This window comes from Esox lucius, chromosome 21 (genome assembly GCF_011004845.1).
Source record: "Esox lucius isolate fEsoLuc1 chromosome 21, fEsoLuc1.pri, whole genome shotgun sequence".
In the NCBI taxonomy this organism is placed as follows: domain Eukaryota; kingdom Metazoa; phylum Chordata; class Actinopteri; order Esociformes; family Esocidae; genus Esox; species Esox lucius.
This window is the reverse complement of record NC_047589.1, coordinates 9,482,564-9,498,961: the sequence shown is the minus strand read 5'-3', so window position 1 is coordinate 9,498,961 and position 16,398 is coordinate 9,482,564. Positions and strand designations below refer to the sequence as shown.

Here is a 16,398-nt window from a genome sequence, read left to right as displayed (position 1 = left end):
CAGGACTTAAAGGCGTAGTTCAATTAAAAAAAAATTGTCAGCCAATATAATCCCACACTGAGAAAGCATTATAAATTAGCACAATGAAAATATGATTATGTGCTTTTGGTATGAGTGCAATTCCGATGGAATGTATCTTTTGATGACATCATGATGATATACACCGATTAGCCATAACATTATGACCACCTGCCTAATATTGTGTAGGTCCCCCTTTTGCCGCCAAAACAGCCCTGACCCGTCGAGGCATGGACTCCATTAAACCTCTGAAGGTGTGCTGTGGTATCTGGCACCAAGACGTTACCAGCAGATCCTTTAAGTCCTATAAGTTGCAAGGTGGGGCCTCCATGGATCGGACTTGTTTGTCCAGCACATCCCACAGATGCTTGATTGGATTGAAATCTGGGGAATTTGGAGGAAGGTCAACACCTTGAACCTGTTGTGTTCCACAAACCATTTCTGACCCATTTTTGCTTTGTGGCAAGGCACATTATCCTACAGAAAGAGGCCTATGCCATCAAGGAATACCATTGCCATGAAAGGGTGCACATGTTCTGCAACAATGCTTAGGTAGGTGGTACGTGTCAAAGTAACATCCACATAAATGGCAGGACCCAAGGTTTCCCAGCAGAACATTGCCCAAAGCATCACACTGCCTCCGCCAGCTTGCCTTCTTCCCATACTGCGTCCTGGTGCCATGTGCTCTCCGCTCACGTGCCCATTGTAGGCGCTTTCGAACAGGTGTCAGCATGGCCAACCTGACTGGTCTGCTGCTACACAGCCTCATATGCAACAAACTGCAATGCACTGTGTGTTCTGATATCTTTCCATCAGTACCAGCATTAACTTCTTCAGCAATTTGAGTTACAGTAGCTTGTCTGTTGGATCCGAACACACGTCCAGCATTCACTCCCTACATGCATCAATGAGCATTGGCCACCCATGACCCTGTTGCCGGTTCACCGCTTTTCCTTCCTTGGATCATTTTTGATAGGTACTGACCACTACAGACCAGGAACACCCCACAAGGGCGGCCGTTTTGGAGATGCTCTGACCCAGTGTTCTAGCCATTACAATTTGGCCCTTGTCAAAGTCGTTCACATCCTTATGTTTGCTCATCTTGCTTCTAACACGTCGACTTTGAGGACAGAATGTTCACTTGCTGCCAAATATATCCCACCCACTGACAGGATGAGATTATCAGTGTTATTCACTTCACCTGTCAGGTCATAATGTTATGGCTGATGGGTGTATATTTTAATAGAACTGAACCTATTCACAGGGGATACTTACGAAAATGGATTAAAACATAGGATTACTTGCAAAGTGCAAATAAGGCAGCAATCCATGGGTACTCATAGTGAAGAAAAATTCACAGTACTGTGCAAAAGACCACATGAGAAAATTGTTGAAAGGCTTTGCTTAGTATAGTACAGTGGATATAAAAAGTCTACACACCCCTGTGAAAATGCCAGGTTTTTGTGATGTAAAAGAATGAGACAAAGATAAATAATGTCAGAACCTTTTCCACTCTTCATGTCAATTATAATGTGAACAATTTTATTGAAAAACAAACTGAACTCTTCGAGGGGGGAATATGAAAAATAAAAACCTTACAATAATCTGGTTGCATAAGTGTGCACACCTTCTTATAACTGGGGATGTGGCTGTTTCAGAATTAACCAATCACATTCAAAGTCATGTTAAATAGAAGTCATTACACACCTGCCATCATATAAAGTGACTCTGATCAATCACAAATAAAGTTCAGCTGTTCTAGTAGGATTTTCCTGACATTTTCTTAGTTGCATCTCAGAGCAAAAGCTATGGTCTGCAGAGAGCTTCAAAGCATCAGCATCATTGTTGAAAGATATCAGTCAGGAGAAAGGTACAAAATAATTTCCAAAGCATTAAATATACCATGGAACCCAGCGAAGACAGTCATCATCAAGTGGAGAAAATATGGCACAACAGAGACATTACCAAAAACTGGTCAGGGAGGCTTCCAAGAGGCCTACAACAACATTAAAGGAACTGCAGGGATTTCTGGCAAGTACTGGCTGTGTGCTACATGTGACAACAATCTCCTGTATTCTTTATATGAATGGGCTTTGGGGTAGTGTGGCAAGATAGAAGCCATTTCTTACAAAGAAAAAACATCCAAGCCTGGCTGAAGTTTGCAAAAATAAACATCAAGTCCCCCAAAAGCATGTGGGAAAATGTGTTATGGTCTGATGAAACCAAGGTTGAACTTTTTGGCCATAATTCCAAAAGGTATGTTTGGCACAAAAACAACAATGCACATCACCCAAAGAACACCATACCCACAGTGAAGCATGGTGGTGGCAGCATCATGCTTTGGGGCTATTTTTCATCAGGTGGAACCTGGGCCTTAGTCAGGGTGGGGGGAATTATGAACAGTTCCAAATACCAGGCAATTTTGCCACAAAACCTTCAGGCGTCAGTTAGAAAGCTGAAGATTAAGAGGAGGTTCACCTTTCACCACGACAACGACCCAAAGTAAACATCCAAATCCACAAAAGCATGGGTTCACCAGAAGAAGATTAACGTTTTGGAATGGCCCAGCCAGAACCCAGAGCTGAATCCAAGTGAACATCTGTGGGGTGATCTGAAAAGGGCTGTGGACAAATGTCCTCGAAATCTGACAGATTTGGAGCGCTTTTGCAAAGAAAAGTGCGCAAATATTGCCACGTCAAGATGTGCCATGCTAATAGAGTCCTACCCAAAAGGACTGAGTGCTGTAATAAAATCAAAAGGTGCTTCAGCAAAGTATTTCAGTTTGTTTTTAATTTGGATTGTTCATGTTATGAGTCACATTAAAGGTGAAAAATGTTCTGAGATGATTTATCTTTGTCTCATTCTTTTACATCACAAGAACCTGGCATTTTATCAGGGGTGTTTAGACTTTTTATATCCCGTGTATATATTTTTGCATACCCTGAAACTTCAAAAAGCTATCTCTAAACACCAATATTTAGATTAAAAAAATTAGATATCAGAGAACTTCAATTCTAATTCAAAGCGCATTTTTGTATCATAACACCCTCCAAACAATATAACTCTGGTGAGGTGAACTGCTTGCTATGGTTTATTTAAACAATCAATGTTTTTTGAGGCATTCTACACTGCTCCAAAAAATCAGGTGTATGAGTGCTAGGACAAAAATAAAAACGTGCACCCCTTTGAGTCCCCAGGACTAGGATAAAGAAACACTGTTCTAGCATACAGAGCATATCATTCCCTCTTCATTATGTCTGAGCCACCTGAAAACACTCTGCCATTGAGCATCAAAACTATGTGTATTAGTTAGTTATTATTAGGAATCACATAAGAAATCTATAATTAATCCCAGTCAATATTATTGTTGTCTATTATCATGTAACACTATGATCTTGTTCATTTGACTTGAGCTGCAGGCCTATATATTACAGCCTTGTTGCATTTTATCTTGCATCCTTGCCTTGATGCCACATTATTTATCCCCCTCTCGACTTCCTTCAGCTGTAGGCTACTTGGCAATGCAGCTTGTGCTCATCCAGCATCTTCACGTTCATATATTTATGGCTTGTGACCTAAATATGTTTATATATTTTTAAACTATATATTGCATATAAAATGTAGCCTACTGTACACATACCCTTATCTAGGACTATTCAATTACGGTCCTGGAGGGCCGAAACATTTCTGTTTCTACTTATAATATGGCACTGCTTCAGACCTGAGATGCCAGGTGAAGGCAATCAACTAGCAGGCAGAACCAAAAACCAGAAGTGTTTCGGCCCTCCAGGACCGGATTTGAATGGCCCTGCCCTAATCTAAATGTATTTTCAACAATCATCTTTGTCTGTCTCGAGAACTCTATTGAAAATAATCTGTGATTCTACTATACGTCATCTGAAACGTTGACAAATGTTATATGGATTGGATGTAGTGTCGGCATTAAGTTTTATTTAAATATTTTGACATGCTTGGGTGTAAAAGACGTTACTCATCTCCGCGACGTCAGGACCGGGAAGGTCCTGTGGGCAAGGTTGCCAGATCATTGACAGTAAACCTTAAAATCAGAACAAATGCTATATCTTCTATACAACCCTAATTGCAAATCGACCCACCCAAGCCCATTAAAAAAAATCCCATTTGTGGGGGAAACCTATGAAAAAAGTTTCCTCCTATGGTTACATTCGCTGCAGTATGTCACTGGCAGGCTATTTAACGAATCAGCGCCGAGTTATGTTTTACCATGCCGACACATAGAGGAGGTGCAAGATTTTAGTAAGGTGGTCGCCTTTGAGCTTCAAATGCAGGAATATCCCTGAAAGTAGGAGCCACAGACTCTTCAAGAGCTCACTGATACCCGGATCCGGGTCTGGGAGGAGATCCCCCAGGACACCATTCACCATCTCATTAGGAGCATGCCCAATTGGAATAGCCTGTGGTTTCAAATGTTCGATTTTCGGTGTGAGTTTGAATACAGACCACAATCAATTGGTGATTTTGGTTTCCATTGACCGTTGTTACATCATTTTCTTCTCAACGAATTACACAATGTGCAGTAAAGATTTTGATCTTTAGTATATTTAGTTCACCGAGGTGTGTGATTTCAGTGTTCCCTTAATATTTTTGAGCAGTTTATTATTACAGTGTAAAACTGTGCACATTCAAACCATCACTACATTCATCATCTTTACCAACTTGCTTTTACAACATTTTACCTCCCTCTAAACTAGCTCAGATTCAAAAGAAGCTGATATTCAAAGTGAATCGAGAAAAGAGCAGTCCAGTACAGCTAAAGGTGCTCAAAAGTGGCAGAGGCAAACCAGTGTTCAGTTTGATTGACAGCTTCTTTATGTATGTAAAAGAATGAAGCGTTTCCCTCTTGTGTGACGCACGGCAAAAGCGTCTATTAGGCTGCCATGTGAATGTGGACTCTTTTATCTTGATTGATGACACACAGTCATCTTTATCAGTTCAATGCTGCTTCCGTCACGGTATTATTCATTATGTCATGGTGACGGTCCAGGTAGACTAACTCTGGAAAGACTATGCATGTGAAAAGACACAAAGCAGAGATTTTTCAGCAAATTCTGTTTCATGTCATCAGAGTAAAAAAAAAAAGAGGAGTCCATACCTATTAAGTAGATTCACAGTCATATGCAAGACGCAAGTAAAAGGTCCATGGGGGCCAGAAGGGGCCATCACTAAAAATATTATAAGAAAAGGGCACTCAACTGACGCGAGTCAAGACACAGCCCAGAAATGCGAGTACAATGGTGAGCAAGTTCCTTTTCTTTTTCATAACAAATTTCAGAGGATGGACAAAATAATGAAAGCACCACATGGAATTGGACTGCTACTTTCAAGTAACTAAATCACAATCACAGAAGCAGGAGCAGAAGTCAAATTAGGCTGATTGACAATTACTGTAGCAGTACATAGCCTGTGCGTCAACTCAAAAGAGGTCTGAAAATTAGCACTTTGATATTTTAGTTTTCAAAGCCACATGAGGCAACTAACATAGCTCCAAAGAGGTCAAATAGTCTAATTGCAAGTGCGCCGGTCACAAAAACCTCTCAGATATTTAAAGTGTCAAGGGGAACAGTCTCAAAAATCATGACAGCATATGCCATACAGTGGGGAGAACAAGTATTTGATACACTGCTGATTTTGCAGATTCTCCCACTTACAAAGCACGTAGAAGTCTGTCATTTTTATCATAGGTACTCTTCAACTGTGAGTGACGGAATCTAAAACAAAAATCCAGAAAATCACGTTGTATGATTTTAAGTAATTCATTTGCATTTTATTGCATGACATAAGTATTTGATACATCAGAAAAGCAGAACTTAATATTTGGTACAGAAACCTTTGTTTGCAATTACAGAGATCATACGTTTCCTGTAGTTCTTGACCAGGTTTGCACACACTGCAGCAGGGATTTTGGCCCACTCCTCCATACAGACCTTCTCCAGATGTCTTTTACATAGGTAATGAGTTCAAACAGGTGCAATTAATACAGGTAATGAGTGGAAGAACAGGAGGGCTTCTCTACTCAAAAAAACTAACAGGTCTGTGAGAGCCGGAATTCTTATTGGTTGATCAAATACTTATGTCATGCAATAAAATTAATTACTTAAAAATCATACAATGTGATTTTCTGGATTTTTGTTTTAGATTCCGTCACTCACAGTTGAAGTGTACCTATGAAAAAAATTCCAGACCTCTACATGGTTTGTAAGTGGGAAAACCTGCAAAATCAGCAGTGTATCAAATACTTGTTCTCCCCACTGTATGTGTTCCTCTGTCACTTTAATGTGTTACTTCAGTATATGGACAAATAGCATCTGCAAAGGATAACAGCAGTTGCAAGTCAAAGCTGAATGATAGGGATAGATGGACACTTAACGGAACAATGCCCCAAAAGCACAGCATAAGAATGACAAAAAAATTTAATCAGTATCTCTGTGACCCAAAACAAAAACTGTATGTCATGAGCTTCACAATGCTGGAATTTATGGCAGGGTGGCCATTTGGTAATTGCTTGTAACATTCGTAAAAATGGCAGCATTTTATTTAAGCCCGTTGGCAAAATGTTGTATAATAGGAAATATACTTTAAAGTTTATGCATCGCTGTTTTTGCTTTACTTTAGTTAAATAAACAATGATCCAGAAGGGCCATTAAGCTGTTATGTGTTATTTTCTCAATCATACTTATCAAAAAGTTTTTTCTAAATGTTTTTTGCTGAAGCCAGAATCTCTCCTTGTCACACAATAACGTAACAAATTGGGTGTGGGGGATAATGTTATAAATATTTATGTTTCTTAGTTATTATGCAGCATCCATCATACATAAAGCTAGCAAGCCAGACCAGCATTTACACCCAGACCAACATTTTTGACCATCATACAGCATTGGTAGTAATGCTCCTAGCTATCTAGCTACTTACCGGTAAGAGATCCTTGCTTGTTGCTGGGACTCTTAACAGCAACTGTCGTGGAAAATCAAGTCCACTCTCTCTAAAACAAATGCAATTGTGAATTTGTGAATCCAATAGACTTTAATTAAACAATGACAGTCATCAAAGCCAGGTCCTTCTGCAGAAACACCCTAAGTTCTATGTCCGGACCATTGCTTTTTATACAAAACTTTCACACATCACGCCATCTGACCATCCTTTTGGGGAGTCCCCTAGGGCAGGTTCACCTCTTGTTCCTTGTCCTTAGTTTAAATCAGTAATTCATGACAACCTACAGGTTCATATTCGGGTCACACTTCCAGGGAACTCAAAAAGGCCATACATTTCAGGGCCATTAATGTCCGGACACATGATGATGCTCTGTTGAGGAGCCCTGCTGCTGACATACTCATGATGGCTCTCGGGACAGGATACACACATCATGATGACCATACACTCTCTAGGAACTCATTGTCTGTGGGTGTGTGGATTACATCATTCAAGAACCCATCACCTGTGTGTCTGGATTGCAAATTAATATATTTTCATAAACCGTGTGATTATGCATGCATGTTGATATATTGTGTGAAAGTGTGTGATTATATATGCAGTTTACAGAAAATTCCCTTACACAACTCATGTGTTGGAACAGCATCTGGCTTCAGCACAATAAACTTTTCATATCCCATTTGGTTTTGCATCACGTTCTGAAAGCCCTGGTCTGCAAAAAGCTAATTTAATGGAAGAGATACAGTAGTGGTTACAGTGGCAATCTTTTGTGTATTCTGAGCTTGGGGACAAAATTAAAGCCAACTGTCCCTTACATGTTCATCTTTGGGGAAGTTAAATTTGCACCTTATTCTTTCCTTTTCAAGAAAGTTGAAAAGAGAGGTTTTGAGTGAGGAACCGAAGCATTCAATTTGCAGTGGTCTCTTAATTTTAACCCTTCTGTTCCTCACTCAAAACCTTCCTTTTCGACTTTTATGAAAGGAAAGAAAAAGGTGCAGTGATCTCTTAATTTTTCCAGAGCTGTATGTATATAAATAGTAAATTACAGGATTTGCTTTGATTTGAAAACAATTACATGTAAATTCAGAAAACATATGTGAAACTGTGCAAATATCACTACTTTCTAGGGTGGAGGTTTTATGTTAATACTTGTGCCTCTCTAATTCTTTCCATTGCAGGATGCTTCTATTAGAAGCCTCCCCTGTGACAGACCTGTTTGACCATATTCAGTCCGCTGGCCTTTGTGACCACTGCTGAACACCGCTAAACATGACCCAGCCCAACGTGAGCCTAGTTACCTCCAACCTCAGCGGGGCCCGGGCAGGTAGCAGCGACCTGGGCTATGGAGCCGGGAACTTCTACCGCCCGTTCTCTGTGTTCAGTGTGCTAACCCTCACCCTGCTGGCCATGCTAGTGGTGGCTACCTTCGTGTGGAACCTCCTGGTCCTACTCACCATCCTGAGGGTGCGGACCTTCCACCGTGTGCCCCACAACCTGGTGGCCTCCATGGCCATCTCGGATGTGATGGTGGCCGCCCTCGTCATGCCCCTGAGCCTGGTGCACGAGCTGAACGGACGCCTGTGGAAGCTCGGCCGGGTGCTCTGCCAGGTGTGGATCTCCTTCGACGTGCTCTGCTGCACGGCCAGCATCTGGAACGTGACAGCCATTGCCCTGGACCGCTACTGGTCCATCACCAGACACTTGGAGTACACGCTGAAAACACGCAAGAGGATCTCCAATGTGATGATCGCGCTCACCTGGCTGCTGTCCTCGGTCATCTCCCTGTCGCCGCTTTTCGGCTGGGGGGAGACCTACTCGGAGGAGGCCTTGGAGTGCCAGGTGAGCCAGGAGCCCTCGTACACTGTCTTCTCCACCTTCGGAGCGTTCTACCTACCGCTGTGTGTCGTGCTGTTCGTCTACTGGAAGATCTACAAGGCGGCCAAGTTCCGCATCGGCTCACGCAAGACCAACACCATCACACCAGAGGCTGAGGTGATTGAGGTACTTTCGTTTTCATGTAGTCTTAACCCATCTCCTGCTGGTGAAACCCGTTTAATTTATTACAAAGTGAAGTCATTCCCAACAGTTCCCGGTTGTGTAACCACTGGGTGGTTTAAGTGAGAGCAACGTGACGAACGTCCGGTTGGCTAGTATGACAATTCAGATGGTTTTGTTACATGAGCTACTGTTACATTAAAATATTCGCAAAGCTCTTCTGGCAATTTTGAAGGACTTAATCAACCATGATCAATGCCCAGATAATGGACGTTCGTGCCAACACCATCTGAATAATTATCTGCATGTGTGTCAATGACATGAGCGACATTACATTACAGCTCTCTATCTGCTGGTGAGTGCTGATCACATTACCTTTGACTGAGGAGCCAGTAGCTCTTATAATGGTTGCTGGGCAATTAGTGGAAAACCATGTGGGTTCCAAGAGGACTGTGGTAGTGCTGGAGGATGTACATCTTTTATTTATATCTAACTAATAATATACATATAAAGACCTTATTGTTGTTAATAATTGTTGATTGTTTTTATAACTTTTTTTATTTTTCATTTGGACACCCTTGAAAAAATTATGGGAACAAATATCAAATAAACAAATATGTTTGCATATTGGCTGTACATTATCTCACAGTGAACATTTAGTACACAAACATGAATGTAACTGCATGAAGCACCATAAAAATGCTATACCGATCCCTTGATGACAAGCAGGAGTCTCTCACACACACACACACAGACACACACACACACACAGACAGAGTGTGGGAAGGACGTGTTCCTCATAGAGAGGAACATTTAATCTATGGTATTAATGCGGGGGAGTAACAAGTAGGACATAACAAACAAAAGGTATAATTGTGCACATATTCATATCGAAGAGTTTGGTACAGGGTCCTCGGTTTGGTTATACTAGGCTTTTAAGATATTCCTACACTGGGTTGTAGGCCTATGTCTGCTCAGTCAATTTGAGCTAAACATCTAAAAAATACAAACACTGTTGGCAGGTGATTCTGTTAAAATATAGAGAATGTGCACATTGTACAAAAAATTGACAACTCAATATCAATAAATGTCATCCCAAAATATTTATATTAACTGGCTTATTTAAAACTATTATTATGCGAGGCACAGGCAGGAAATACTGTGGGGAGAAAACAAAAGTCCAGAAAATCACATTGTATGATTTTTAAATAATTAATTTGCATTTTATTGCATGACATAAGTATTTGATCACCTACCAACCAGTAAGAATTCCGGCTCTCACAGACCTGTTAGTTTTTCTTTAAGAAGCCCTCCTGTTCTCCATTCATAACCTGTATTAACTGCACCTGTTTGAACTCGTTACCTGTATAAAAGACACCTGTCCACACACTCAATCAAACAGACCAGAGAGCTGTGTAAAGACATCAGGGATAAAATTGTAGACCTGCACAAGGCTGGGATGGGGTACAGGACAATAGGCAAGCAGCTTGGTGAGAAGGCAACAACTGTTGGCGCAATTATTAGAAAATGGAAGAAGTTCAAGATGACGGTAAATCTCCCTCGGTCTGGGGCTCCATGCAAGATCTCACCACATGGGGAATCAATGATCATGAGGAAGGTGAGAGATCAGCCCAGAACTACATGGCAGGAATGAGTAAAACCCCAAGAACACCATCCCAACCGTGAAGCATGGAGGTGGAAACATCATTCTTTGGGGATGCTTTTCTGCAAAGGGGACAGGACGACTGCACGTATTGAGGGGAGGATGGATGGGGCCTTGTATCACGAGATCTTGGCCAACAACGTCCTTCCCTCAGTAAGAGCATTGAAGATGGGTCGTGGCTGGGTCTTCCAGCATGACAATGACCCGAAACACACAGTCAGGGCAACTAAGGAGTGTCCCAGACCTGAACCCAATAGAAAATCTTTGGAGGGAGCAAAATATATTACTTAAAAATCATACAATGTGATTTTCTGGATTTTTGTTTTAGATTCCGTCACTCACAGTTGAAGAGTACCTCTGATAAAAATGTGACTTCTACATGCTTTCTAAGTGGGAAAACCTGCAAAATCGGCAGTGTATCAAATACTTGTTCGCCCCACTGTATGTCAGTATTTTCCCACAGGCCTGTGAAATTGGCTATGTATTTATAAACCCCTGTAGTTTTGTGGTACGTACCTAACTAAATAATTGGTTCACCCTCTGTACCTCTTAATGCAGTAGAATCTCTGTGATGTTTCAATATTGATGGATTGACTACCACCACAGTGTAAAAATGATGGAGGCAACCATTTTATGTAAAATATCGTTGCCTTCCAGTGTTTTACAAACAGAAATTTGTTGGTTAAAAACTAAAATTATTTTTATCCAACTTTGCCTTGCGTTTTCGACACAGTGAGCACAGTGTACCAGTATTAGCAGATGTGGTTGCGCAAACTACTCAACCCTCCTACAGAAACCAGAGCCTAATTGCAAGGAAAGAAATTTGCCTCTGTCTATAAAAAGACTAATGGTGAAAATCAGAGATGCAGAAAATCGAGTTCCTTCACAATCAATCAATCTACATTTTCAGACAGTTTTGATATCCGTTCATCATGGTCCACAACTCCTAATGGCAAAACAAACTGCATAATATCAGTACCAGTCAGACGTTTGGATACATTTAGCCGTTCACCTTTTGACTGGTATTGTATGTACATTTCTTACATCAAGCCTTTACATTTGTAAAATCATCCCAAATTCTACAAATGTTAAACAATTCTCGGAGAACCAGGCCACATGGCCAGTTGTTGGGAAACTTAAAATAATTCTCTCAATTAAATAAAATTTCCATTTTATGCAAGTATTATGTTCAGACTGATTTGTGACATATGTAGTAGTATGTGCAGTATGTAAAACATTTTAATAAAATTGTTGGTTAGCTTGTTACTAAGACACTTGTTACCTCCCTAAGAGAGCGGGTTTATTGTACTCACATTTAAGCCATTTAGCAAACTCTTTTATTCAGAGTTACTTAGAGTACATAGATTGTCATGGCCCCTCATGGGAATCAAAACCACAACTCACAAAACCCACAAAACAGATTTTTATTTCACCAAAATGTCACATTTCCCAACTGAAGAAAACCTTTTTCAATCAAATGTATAAACCCCCTTGTGCATCAGGAGTCGTTACAAAGTACTTTTACGGACACCCTGCCTGAAACCCCAAAGTGCAAGCAACAACAAGATCTGATGCACAGTAGCTAGAAAAACTCCCATTATTTATTTAAAATAACAGTCATAAACAATATGAATTAAAGAGGCAATCTAGGATTCAAATATCAACAAAGTGGACACCCCAACCTGCTTTAGTAAGCAGGACTGATGACGTCAGTTAATTCAGGATTCAACTGGGATTTTTTTGTTATGTCTGTGGAATAAAGTTCTCAATTTTGTTTGTTGACTTGTGGTCTGATTGAATCGTAGCATGCAGTAAATGCAGTAAAATGCAGTGGTTGTTTAAGAATTGCAAGCCCAGTTTTTTAACCCCCAACAGACCACTGGGTATAAATGAATAAGGACTGTATGTAAACTCCATCTTTTCTTCCTACCTGAAACACTAAAAACTATCTTATTTCCACTTTGACCCAAAATTGTTTGGAATGGCTTCCCAAATATCTAAACTATTGGACAACAATGTTTGAATTATGATTCCTATGAGAGAGCTTTTCACATAAATTAATTGGCTTATTTAATGTTATTTGTTATCTTCTTCATTCCGAAAGTTAGTGGCACTAGAATAATTTAGACTAACCTAGTTCCTCCTTTGGTCTGTAAGCCTTTGCCCTAGGGCTATGAGTTACAATCATGAGCAATATCTTTCGTTGATTTCTTTTTCAAAAGGCTACAGGTAGTCCATTTCTGGTCTTGCAACACTCAGATTAGTTATTTTGCCAATAATTTGTCAAAAGATCAGTACGACGTGGAAACACTAGCCATTTACTGGTTTGCTATAAAGAACCTCCCCCCCACGACCTTGGAACTAGAGCCCCACCACTCCCAAATATCAATTTAACAACTGCATATAAACACACTGTAACTGGGGTTGTGATATGGAACAGCAATCGAACTAAGCTTGTGAGTCATTCATAACATTCTTCAAGAATCAGTGGCGATATCATTCACAAATGGATGTATCAAACCCATATTCCCTCTAACCCTTTTAAACACAGTACCACATATTTAAGTACTTTCCCCTTCAATTTGGCAGCAACAACCTCCCACAGCCACATGTTTTTAACCCCTACCCTCTCCTGCACATGGAATGACTCCAATCTTCTCTTGGATACAGCTTGCTTTCGTGGCCTCCTGACCCATATTTTTTAGTCTTTAGTGATTACTCTGTTCTTTTACATTTCCACGCCTACATCAACCAGTTCTGCCTAAGCTCTTTATACAGTTCCAGATTTTAGTCTCACAGCAAATTGTGTAGCTGTGTGCTGCCAGCAGTCTGCCTACCATGCACTATTGTTTTCATAGAACAGGGCTGCATCCCAAAAAGCACCTTATTTAATGCACTAGAGCACCCAGAGGGTGTCATTGGGGATTAAGTTCAGGTGTAATCAGTCAGAAGAAAAGTGTAGGTTTGTAAACACCTCATGCATTTTGAACACAGAGGTCAGGTGTAGAGAAAAACATAATGTGAGATTTCAACCATGTTTTTTATTGCAATACAGTCCATTTTGCACAGAGACAGATTTTGTTGTTTTGGCTCAATGCTCCAGGATATTGGATTTTAAATAAAACAATAACTAAGAGCTTCAGTTGCAGACTGTCTGCTTTAATGTGAGGGCATGTGCATCTATAAACTGTGATCAGTGTAGGAATAACAACCTTTTATTGTATCCCCCCATTTTAGGGGGCCGAGTGTAAAAGGACAATTCATCATAATCTTAAATAAATATGTCATAGTATGTACTTAGTTGCAAATGGTTTGCATAGGCATATACCAGCTCTGCCAGGCCTATACCTGTGCAATCTTCAGGTCCTGTTTGTTTCTGGGCATTTTGGCCCTCAGTCCTGTCTGGAGCTAGTGAAAACATGCTCAATTGGATTCAGGTCATGTGATTTGACTTGGCTAGTACAGAACTTTCCACTTTTTGGTTCTGAAAAATTCCTTGGTTGTCAGAGCATTATGTTTTAGGGTTAATGTCCTGCTGCCAGGTGAAGTGTCATCTAATATCTAGGATATTGGTTGTACCTGAGAAGACAATAATTTCTGGCAGATGCTTTTTGCACCCAACAATGCTATTTGGTTGGCCAACAATGCTATTCCGTAGCCAACAATGCTATTTTCCCCCAGGTGTCTGTAGCCATCAATGCTATTTGCACCCGGGGTGGAAATAGCCCATGTATCTGTTTACACAGGTGTATATAATGGCAGACAATTTGTACCCATGCGTCCGTAGCCAACTACCAGAGTGCAAATACTCAAACTAATCACAACCCAATACTATTTTAATCGATCTACATTTACTTTAACACCCTATGATTTGGTGAGGTAATGACTACATTCATCTGTAAGTTTCAGGCTTATTACTACAGCCTGTGTTTGTATGTCACTAATACAAAAACACCTAGCACTAGTTCTACCTGTAGTGAGTAATTTTTTGCATGATGCGTTCGAGCACTATATTCACACTTTGGCTTTGGTCGGATAGCACAAAACATGATGAGCCTTGCTGTGCTGAGCCTTGGAACTATTAATCATATGTTACAAGAACCAATGCACCTTTAAAACTTTGATAATGGGGACAGAAGCTAGCAAGTGTATTTCCCAGTCAGGTTTCAGTCGTTTTAAATACTAGATAGTGATGTTATAATGTCACAATGTATAATTATTTAACAGATGGTCTGCTCTATAAGGTTTAAAATAGGTTTTTGTAGCTAACGTTAGCTATGTGGGTTAGCTAGCTAATGTCTAGGTTTCACTTATAACATGCAGTGGACGGGCTATTTTGAAGAAATTATAATATTATATGAATGCCCAATAAATTATGAGAATATTTATTTGTAGTAGTAGTTTTATTGATTTGACCTAATAAGTATTGTGAAAATATATTTAGAAATCTTCATGGACAACATTAGCATGATATTATCTGTTAGTGGAGAGGAAGGGGAGGAGGAAGACTGGATAGGAAGAATTGAAGGAGATTTAGGGAAGGTAAAGACATGATTTACAGAGCCTGCCAATTTATTATTACAAACAATGTGTTTGAGATAAAATAAAAAAATTAGACAAGCAATGGGAATCTGTTAACCAAATTATTAGATCTGTTGGGATGGTGTTCTTGGGGTTTTACTCATTCCTGCCGTGTAGTTCTGGGCTGATCCCTCACCTTCCTCATGATCATTGATTCCCCACGAGGTGAGATCTTGCATGGAGCCCCAGACCGAGGGAGATTGACCGTCATCTTGAACTTCTTCCATTTTCTATTAATCGCGCCAACAGTTGTTGCCTTTTCACCAAGCTGCTTGCCTATTGTCCTGTACCCCATCCCAGCCTTGTGCAGGTCTACAATTTTATCCCTGATGTCTTTACACAGCTCTCTGGTCTTGGCCATTGTGGTGAGGTTGGAGTCTGTATGATTGAGTGTGTGGACAGGTGTCTTTTATACAGGTAATGAGTTCAAACAGGTGCAGTTAATACAGGTAATGAGTGGAGAACAGGAGGGCTTCTTAAAGAAAAACTAACAGGTCTGTGAGAGCCAGAATGCTTACTGGTTGGTAGGGGATCAAATACTTATGTCATGCAATAAAATGCAAATTAATTATTTATACAATGTAATTATGTCATGCAATAAAATGCAAATTAATTATTCATACAATGTAATTTTCTGGATTTTTGTTTTAGATTTGATCTCTAACAGTTGAAGTGTACCTATGATAATGATAATAATTACAGACCTATACATGCTTTGTAAGTAGGAAAACCTGCAAAATCAGTGTATCAAATACTTGTTCTCCACACTGTAGTTTAATGATATATTGCCCGCCAAACTGGAAATATCCCCGGTTTTCACCTTAGGGTGGGTGTAAATCGCTGATTAGCTGCCGTGTGGATATTCTCACCCGGGTGCAAATGGACACTCCATATTTGTTTCCGTATACATTTCAGAATTAATCCTACTGCTGCCATCAGCAGTTCCATTATCAATGAAGACAATTTACCTAGCTCCAGTGGCCGCCAAACATGCCCAAAACATAAGTCCACAGTTGGTATGATAGATCCGTTCATATCTGTCCACCATACCTTTTTCCAGAACTCAGATGGCTCTTTTTAGTATTTTTAGGCCATCCTGATTTTGAGGCTAAATAACATTTTGCAACTTACAGTACAGTCTCTGCAGTTTGGCTGGTGAAATCTTCTGTGAATGG

At 40.2% G+C, this 16,398-nt stretch overlaps 1 protein-coding gene across 1 annotated transcript in view; it reads left to right on the top strand.

The window, feature by feature from the left end:
• Positions 1-16,398, top strand: part of htr5ab (5-hydroxytryptamine (serotonin) receptor 5A, genome duplicate b) — a 44,699-nt gene that overhangs the window by 14,832 nt on the left and 13,469 nt on the right. The window contains exon 2 of the mRNA XM_010885478.3: positions 8,163-8,976. Coding sequence (XP_010883780.1) covers positions 8,254-8,976 — 723 coding nt within the window. The 5' untranslated portion in view covers positions 8,163-8,253. The remainder of the gene's footprint in view (positions 1-8,162; positions 8,977-16,398) is intronic.